Below are 9,398 nucleotides of genomic sequence, written 5' to 3'. Positions count from 1 at the left end.
CAAACTAGTGATGTTAAGCATTCTGCAGCTTTCCCAGTCTTTTCTTGCCCCTGTCCCAACTTTTTTGAAACATGTTGCAGGCATTAATCAGTTTGAACATTTAATATCTTGTCTTTGTACTTTATTCAATTGTATATAGGTTGAAGCAAATTTTCAAATCATTCAGTTTGGTTTCTATGTAAGTTTTATACACATCCCAGCTACTTTGGAACTGGGGCTGTAGTATATCTGAAATGTGTGGCACTTTGCCCCGGGCATTATTTTGTTTTAGAATTCTCTGAGTTAAGATGACAGCAACTTACTAAATGCTTCAATGTTTCAGACTGAACAAGATCACAGTGTCTGTGGTTAAATGATGTTGTTTACAGTTAGTTGCTAGTCAGCCACAAAGTGTGCCCAACCTGAGCAGCGCTTGCAGCAGCAGCCTCTTTGCTTGCAGGTGAATGTCCGTGTCTGTGCTGAACGAGGTCATGCATTCCCCCACCAAGTGGTTACTGTATATGGCAGTTTATTCTGACACAGTCTACATTCAACTTAATTTTCATTGTTTGCATCAAAATACTGACAATCTGCACTGTTTACAAGCTGTCATCTCTCTTTTACTGATAACAATATCCAGACTACTGCAGGAACATGGCAGTGCAACACGGTGGCCTCCATGGAAGAGGACCTGCATCCTTTGTAGATATAAATGTTTCATTCTAAGGTAACAAAAACACAACAGTTCTGATTTTCAGGTGATTATACACTAATGAAAACATACTTATGAATCTTATTCTTCATTTCTGCCATATTTATGCTTGTAAATCCCTGTAAATCTACATATTGGACCTTCAGTTTAACAACTGCGGTTTTGAATTATATCTGCACACTATTTAGGTCAACTTAAAAAAAAAAAATGCCAAGCATCACGGACTGTTCACATTTAGCCAAGTGTGGTCAGCCTGGTTCACTCACTGGAGAAAACAGGTCTGTGTTAATAACTTTAAAAAGGACATCAGCGCTGACGGCTAACACACACCTCTCTGCAGCCCGCGCTTCAAACTACAGTTGAGCTGACAGCGATGAATCCTGCAAGTTACCCAGTTGAGATGGTTCCACTGCAGGGGAGGTATGGCGGGGCCCCTGGACAGCCCGTGGGAACTACAGTGGTGCAGCACACCACTGTGAATATCAGCTCCGAGCCCCCCCAGGATCACATCATCTGGTCCATGTTCAACTTTGTCTACGCAAACTACTTCTGCCTCGGACTGGTAGCTCTCATCTACTCTGTCAAGGTGAGTTCCTGTGCAAAACGCACCATTCATGTCCCATGTTACTGCATTTCTGAAGAAAAAAGGACCTTTAGCAATATCTAACAAGGTATTTTTATTATTTATTATCTAATCCCTGCATTAAATTTTAGACCTTTTCCATCATCAAGCCATTTGTCACGAGTTCTGCTTTTGTTTTCAACTTGAGGAAGCTCAGACAGGAGTGCAAGACAAGCACAGCATTATAAATTGACTAATGAGCAACAATGGGTCCTCGGCTGTAAGGTGATCAGCTGTTTATAACTGTTGATCGACTGTCAGTGTAATGTTAAGCCCCTTATCCTGAAAATAAGAGCACTAATAAACAAACACTCAATTCAGTAAATATTCTGCATTAACTTGAACTTGCGGCCTGGAATGGAAAATTTCTGAAGGAGGATTCAGCAGCCGTTAGAAGAGTGAGTATTTCAACTTAGCATGTTTTCTTAATTTCTGATGACATATCACGGCTATTTTTATTAATTATCACAGTAAATATATTACAGATTTGTCCTTTAATTTTCCCAAAATGTAAAAAAACTCAAATGATGGCACTGCATCCCACCATCAGTTCTCCACCCAAATCTTCACCATCACCTCCTAATTCTCACGTGTAAATGTGAAACATAGTGCCGCAGGTTCACAGTTATGGGAAGCTCAAGGTTACAGGTCCAACTGACGTAGTGGAAAACTTCTATTTTCTCACAGACTTGCAATAGTATGCAGCCCTGCAGACAGTTGTGGTTTTATGCATTTCTTCCATATTAGTATTGTCACTTAAAGCTGTTGTGGGACAGTTCTGAGTTTTTCAAATATAATTTTTAAACACTTTGAGAACAACAAAACGGGCGGGGAAAAGAGAACATGTTTCCTGCAGACTGTTTTACCAGCCTTTTTGCTGCTTTTGGAGAAGTAAAAGACTATTCCTCATTTCAAAAGTTTAGATAATAAAATTAAAAACATATTACTAGAAAAAAAATTTAAAGGAGAAATCTGTAATATATTTACTGCAATAAATCATAAAACAACCATAATGTCATCAGAGATTAAGGAAACTTGTTAGGTTCAAATACTCGCTCCTCTGACATCAATGATACCGTCTAAGAAATCATTAATAAACTTGCAGAAGGTGTTTGGAGCAAAAGACTCGCTACAACCATAGATCAAATATTAAACTCATTATCTGGACGGCTGTTCTCATTTTTGCACAAGCAAGTGCTACACATTTCTCCTTTAAGTGATTATAAATAAATAAATGACTACTTGCCCACAGATACATGGATGGAGGAGAGAGAAAACAGTCTAACTTGCAACACGGAAATACAGCCGATGACAATGTGTCAGACGTTTTTGGCTGGAGATTATGAGACGTGCTTTTGTCTTTTCAGTCCAGGGATCGGAAGATGGCTGGAGACCTGGAGGATGCCAAACACCACGGCTCGACTGCCCGCTGCCTCAACATCGCGTCTACCGTCCTGGCTCTCCTCACGTTAATTATTTTCATTGTTACAATAATTGTTGTGAACATACAGGAACCATCCTACAGATACAGACACTAGTCATAAACATAAAGACAAAACTGAATACAGTTTTAGAGTTGTCTGCTGCTGTGATACTTCTCTGCTTCATGCTCATGGCACAGTTACTAACTTTGTATAACTTTTTACTTATATCTTCAAATAAAACAGTTTAACAATTTGTGTTACAAAAAAATCTTTAATAAAACTCATCTGTGTCTCAGCTGTTGTTTGAGGAGAACAGTTTGATTTGTCAAGAAATATAAGTTTCATGTCTGTGTTTCGTAACTCTGAAATGTGCTTGTGAGATCTTTGAGAGGGGAAATATTGTGGTTGCATACACATTTTTCCTCACAATTATAGCGTTACCATGTGCTGTATGTTAAGTTTGACTGGGTTTTAATGTGAAGTTTAATAAAACGGCAGCACAACAGATGTAACCGCGACTGAGCTTCTTGCTATGACTGCAGGGGCCTCATGAACAAGATACTTAGATTTGTACTTGAACTCGGTGTTAAATGTCGTTTCCGACAGTGTGCCGACATTTGATTCAAAGCAGGAGCCCATTTTTGATATATAAATCTCACATTAAAAATAGACGGCATCTGTCTTACAATCACTGATTTTCTCTTATCTTACAGGTGTTTAGTGTTTGTATCATCCAGGAAGAGGCACAATAATGTTATCTTACTTGGTTGTTGTTTGTAAAACACTGAGAAACTGCTGGCCTGTAGGCTCCTCTGATTTTCTAAGTCACTAACAGGTATTGGCTTCTAGGGTCTTTTTTTATAAAAACTAAATTACAATCAATTATGATCTTAAAGGGACAGTCCACCCCGTTAGAATGTTTTTCTTTCTATGCTACCTTTTAAGGGAAACTATATGTGACTGTGTTATAGTTGGGGGGATCCATGTTATAGTTAAGAGGCAGATGGCACTGCAGAGTCTGAGCCCACTGACAAGATAATGGATTATGTTACTCATAGCAAGGGACATCTTACACAATAAGGTTGTGGACGTTGTGTAACCCCGGCCTGTAATAAACTGAATCTCCTCACGTTGTCTCACCTTCAGAAGAACAACTACCACAGAAAACCATCATCACAAACCCAAAATCAAAAATACATAATTACAAAAAAACAAAACAAAACATAATTTTCTGCTGGCACTCAGCTTGTGGTGCTCAAAGCAAATTACATTTGAAAAATTTTGAATCAGCGTCTCTTTCCAAATCTTTTACTCAAGAAAACTGTTATAATTGTTGTTGTGTAGAAACTCTTACACTTACAAACCATTTTAATGTGAAAATGTTACATATTACAGATTTAAATACAGAAACTGCAGTAGATCATCAGATTTTTGCATGACTTGCTTGACCTGAGCAATGACTTCACTCGTCTTGCTTGACTTACAGCAGGACTTCCTTGATTCTTATCACTGGAACTTCTTAGAGACTTGAAGGTCTGAACGTTTTCCTCCCAAATGGTTTGTTTTTCTCTTTTGGTTCAAGGCTATTCCTGACTAAACCCTCATTTGTACTGCATTATGTAAGAGCAAATCTCCGATGGTGGGAAATTGCTGTCAATTTTAATGAATTAAACATATTCACAACATCAAAATGATCTTATGTCTGAGTTCCTGTATAAATCTCTAAGAAAATCACCAAAAATGAAGCCCCTGGTCTAGTTTCTACACTGATTTCAGCCCATCTGCGTTTTGACTCTCTGATCCAGATGTATTTAACACCATCACCCCTAAAAAACAAAAGGTGACCTAATTTTAAAAACACATCAGAATGTTTTGCAGGTTAATTTTTTAAATGTGCCATTTGAGGAAAATGTAAAGGACTGTTTGATGGACAGAATAAACAAACTTTTCAGGACATTTTTTAAGAAAGCAAAAAGCGTGAACTGTTCGCCTACTTAAGTCAGCACACTTGCGTTGGAATACAGTTCATGTTTGCTTTTGCCTCATTGGCTTTCCACAGAGAAAAAAACCCCAAACATCTGCATAAACCCCAAAGAAGCTTCAAAAGGAAATCAACACGTACACCGACGCCTGGGTTCTTGCACACCATTCAGCATCCTGCACTCCAGACCACAGTTGAGCGGACAGCGATGACTCCTATAGATCACACGGCTGGGATGGTTCCACTGCAGGCGAGATACGACGGGGTCCCTGGACAGCCTGGAGGACCTACAGTGGTTCAATACACCACTGTGAACATCGCCGCCGAGCCCCCCAAGGACCACATCATCTGGTCCATCTTCAACTTTGTCTGGGCAAACTTCTGCTGCCTCGGACTGGCAGCTCTCGTCCACTCTGTCAAGGTGAGTTCATGCGCCACAGGTCTGGACTGCTTTTCAATTTTGCCATTCGTGAGGAAATCTGTTATCGTCTGACATAAAAATCAAAAAGGTGTTTTAGCACCAAAAAGATGCAGTCCAATTATCAGGCTTCTGCAGAGGCTTGATGATGAGATGATCATTTGACATGAAAACACAATGATAATCTGCTATAAATTATATAAATTATTATATAGGCTATAAAAGATCAGTCACTGATAAATGATGAAATATGCATCCCATGCTTTCCAACTTTTTTCATTTCTCTCCTCTGCTGTTTTATGTTTCCCTGAATTTTCCCTCCACATGATGGGATATCAAATAATAATAATATCTTTGTATCCACTATATTAGAAATAGCATCACTGCTGATTGTGATGTTTTTTGTGTATATTTTTTTAAATTCCTTCCATTCATCAATTATTGCATAAGTAACAAACAACACCAAGCAAAACAAAAAAGAGAGAACAAAACAGAACAATTAAAAGAATTAACACTGAGTGAGCAGAGATCTGTTTGTGTCTGGATTCATTTAAGGTGACTTTTGCAGCATGTGTCTGATTTGGCATTATTAATTTTTACACATACATATCTTTAGCTCTCTTTTTCCTTCTTTTTTCCTCATCTTATTTATTTTTCTTTTTGGCGTCCCCGAGCTACACGCCTACACATAGGCAGTTTTACCATATGGTATAGATAGGTAATTGCCTGGGGGCATCGCCTGCCAGGGGGGCTTCATGAATTTTCACTACGTACACATGCATCACCCGCTGTGCATACGGCACCGAGTGCCGGAGGAGACACCAAAACAGCCTCATGGATGCTGAAATTTACTTCTCACATCAGAGAGAGAGGGGTGGGGGCTCATGGGAAGTGAAAAAGAAAAAGCATGTGAATATACTCAGAACTTTAAACTTTCTTTAACCATAAAGTCTGATGTTTATCTGTAATTCTGCGGTGTATCAGAGCAGAGTGGGACCCTAAGCAAACAGTCCTCCTTTAAAACAGTTTGCTCCATCTTACGGCCAAATAATCAATAGATTAATTGATGTTAAATTCAATATTTAATCAATCATCAGTCACTGTAAATCCATTAATTTCCATCTTGCATTAGTTCAGAACTGTAATCACTGGTAGACAGTAACTAAGCACATTTACATCAAGTACTGCAATTTTTTTTTTTTTTTACTTTGCTTGACTTCCATTTTATCCAACTTCATGCTTTCACACTACGTCCAAATACTTTTACTTTAAGTGCATTTATCTGATAACATTCCCATACTTTTACTTCAGCAAGGTTTTGTGAATGCAGGACTTTTACTTGCAGTGAAGTATTTCTACAGTTTGATATTAGTACTTTCGTTTAAGCAAAGGATCTGAGTAGGCAGACAGACAGACAGGCAGACAGACAGGCAGACTGGTCTCCACAGAGGCTGCTGCGGGAAAGCGTGCACGCGCACATGAGCGCATGTTCACGCGCGACGCGGTTATCGCCGCACGTCGGCTCTCATCAAACGTGATCAATTTTTGATAAAGTTGTATTTCATTCTCTCTTCTGTCAGACACAAAGACACAGAACAGCCGTGAAAGCACGACACAGACACGCTGACCGGCACGTCTAACGTCAGACAGACTGATCCAGCACGCGCTGCAAACCATCACATCAACTTAAAGTTACTGTGAATGAATGAAATCAAACTCGGAGAGAAGAGAACACAAGTTTACCTTAGTTTTGCTCAGCCCATTCATTCTCTGGGTGTTATTTTGTCTTTAGTTCTGCTTCATCCTCTCATCAAAGCTGTAAACACTGACACCTACTTTGACACGAGGGGGAGGCGGGGTCCTCGCGTACCTCGCGGGGCCCTACGCAACTTGCGCGTGTGCGTACAGGGCCGACCGGCTCTGCCCTACAAATCATTGCAATGTCAGTTTTTCTCCAAATGACGACTTATTATCCCAAAATTATGATTTCAAAATGGTCAGTTAGTATCTCAAAATAATTAAACATTTTCTCAAAAGAATGACTTATTAATATAAGTCACTAAATTCAGATACTAATCAATATTTTGAAATACTAAACCATTATATTGATCAATATAATGATACTAACTCAATATTTTCAAACACTAAATAATTATTTTAAGGCATTAAATTATAATTTTGAAATACTGAATAATTATTTTGGGATACTAAATTATTATTTTAGGACATAAGATCATTATTTTAAGATACGTTAAAAAAAAGAATAATTTTGAAATAAATTAGTATTTATTACATATTTCTTTTAAGATAAATTATTGTTAATAAGTATAGATATGAATTATCCCAGCCATTTAAATTATTACAAAAATATGAATATTACAATATTGTAATATTGTTATATATATGTTATAGTTATTAATGCATGAATGAATTATTACTTTATACAGTACATTGCTGGGTAGTTTAATGATACACCATAATTCATTAGTTGTTTATATTTTGGATTGTTAATATCAATCTACAAAGAGGAGTGGAAGTATAAAGTAGCAGAAACTGAAAATAATAAAGTAAAGTACAAGTACCTCATTGTTGTTCTTCAGTACAGCACTTTAGTAAATATACTTATTTACATTACACCACTGCTGAGTTAAATTGTTTGTCTGTTTATTTATTTATTTATTTTTTTAAAGTTCACTCTTCAGAATTACATAAGAAATCCCAAAAGGGACTGTTTATTTATTTTTCATTGATTTATTTTCACATCACAATTTTCTATTTTGCTGTGCACTTTTAAGAGCTTTATAAATCCCAAAAGGGGATTTTTAATGTTATCTCCATTTTTTTTTATTTACCTGTTCATTTAGTTATTTACTTACCTTTTCTTTTCTTCTGTTGGATTCTGTAAATATATAACCTGACTTCTGTAATCTACCTGTATCACTCAAGGGACAAGTCGCCGTAAATTTGAGTTTTCTCAGCTTTCTTTTTTACAGTGTTCCTGATGAAACCCTCATTTGTGCTACAGAGGAAAACACTGATTGCTGATCTGTGTAGCTGACTAATGTGAGCTAATTCTAATGGTTTGGAACATTAACATGGGAAAAGGAAGCGCAGGGATTAGATTAGTGCAGCAGACTTTCAGACAGTCACCAGCCCGACCACCACTGCCCCAAGAAGAGAGCTGGAATAAGAGCTAAACTAACCCGGCTTCGACCTAAGAGAGCAAACCAGAGAGAGATGCATCATCGTCGGTCCACTTTGATTCTGCACCAGCCCACATCCTCCACTTCAAACTCCCCCACATAACAAAGCAACACCTGGGAATAAACCATGAGTGTGGCAAATGTTAGTAAGTTTGGCTGGAGGTAACATGATCGCAGCTAGTGAGCTAGTGTTAGTTAGCAAGCTAACGTTTGCGACTTATGTCAGAGCAGATAAAGACAAAGTTTAATCCATTCCCCACATGTGTGCTCTTGTGTTTTATGTTCTTGAAAGACTACAAAAAAGGTGCAACTGTCCAGACTCATGAAGCACAGAGTACTGCTGGTCTCAGACCCTCCTGCACATCGCTTCGACGTGGAGAAAAATGTAAAGCTTGTTAGACCTGCAGCTCTCTGAGCTTCACTTGCTAAGCTATGACTGGACAGTTGCTGTTCACAGGAGGGGCTTAGTGACTGACATGTTGCAGAGCTTCACTGCGCTCCGGCCTTCTTTGAGTCCCTGGTGCAAGTTCCCTTAAGTCACAGCGGGATCACTTTTAAAAACCAATATGATTTTGTGCTCACAGGCCAGAGACCGGAAGGTGGTTGGAGATCTGGAAGGTGCCCGACGCTATGGCTCCTCTGCCCGCTGCCTCAACATCTGGGCCACAGTCCTGGCTTCCATCAGTGTCTTCATTTTCTTCGTTATAATTATTGTTGTAACTGTACAAGCACAGCGTTTGCACAGCTCATACAACAGTTACAATACATATCCCAGATATAATTGGGGCTAATGAAATAATGTTCAATTTGTCTGTTGCTGTGGCTTCATGATACTTCTGTTTCTCTGCACTTTGCACTCATGATACAATTTGTAACCTTTTATATCTTTTTACTGATATCTTTGAGCAAAAACAATGTGTTTTTATTTGAGCTACAAAAGTCTTAAATGGAACTTAACTGCTGTTTGCAAGCAAGTTTGAATGTCAAACTATTCAGATTTCCTGTCTACGAGACTCAGCACAGTTTTCAGCAACTGAAATAAATAAATTCTCAAAACTC

The 9,398-nt window shown here is 38.3% G+C and overlaps 2 protein-coding genes across 2 annotated transcripts; both read left to right on the top strand.

The window, feature by feature from the left end:
* LOC146317011 (dispanin subfamily A member 2b-like) lies at positions 1-2,958 on the top strand. The gene is made up of 2 exons (XM_084733471.1): positions 1-1,277; positions 2,681-2,958. Exons 1-2 carry the CDS (start codon positions 1,065-1,067, stop codon positions 2,849-2,851), a joined length of 384 nt encoding a protein of 127 aa, XP_084589597.1. The 5' UTR covers positions 1-1,064; the 3' UTR covers positions 2,852-2,958.
* Positions 2,959-3,863: 905 nt separating this feature from the next.
* On the top strand, positions 3,864-9,398 carry LOC146317010 (uncharacterized). Its single transcript, XM_084733470.1, has 2 exons — positions 3,864-5,139; positions 8,924-9,398. Exons 1-2 carry the CDS (start codon positions 4,765-4,767, stop codon positions 9,128-9,130), a joined length of 582 nt encoding a protein of 193 aa, XP_084589596.1. The 5' UTR covers positions 3,864-4,764; the 3' UTR covers positions 9,131-9,398.

Source organism: Lutjanus erythropterus, chromosome 13 (assembly GCF_056507025.1).
Source record: "Lutjanus erythropterus isolate fLutEry1 chromosome 13, fLutEry1.hap2, whole genome shotgun sequence".
Taxonomy (NCBI): Eukaryota; Metazoa; Chordata; class Actinopteri; order Lutjaniformes; family Lutjanidae; genus Lutjanus; species Lutjanus erythropterus.
The sequence above is the reverse complement of the archived record's forward strand: the minus strand, read 5'-3'. Positions and strand labels throughout refer to the sequence as shown.

Coding starts and splice junctions, on each gene's coding strand:
- LOC146317011 (XM_084733471.1), top strand. CDS start 1,065: ATGAATCCTGCAAGTTACCCAGTTGAGATGGTTCCACTGCAGGGGAGG. Junction 1,278..2,680: donor CTCTCATCTACTCTGTCAAG/GTGAGTTCCTGT, acceptor TTGTCTTTTCAG/TCCAGGGATCGGAAGATGGC.
- LOC146317010 (XM_084733470.1), top strand. CDS start 4,765: ATGTTTGCTTTTGCCTCATTGGCTTTCCACAGAGAAAAAAACCCCAAA. Junction 5,140..8,923: donor CTCTCGTCCACTCTGTCAAG/GTGAGTTCATGC, acceptor TTGTGCTCACAG/GCCAGAGACCGGAAGGTGGT.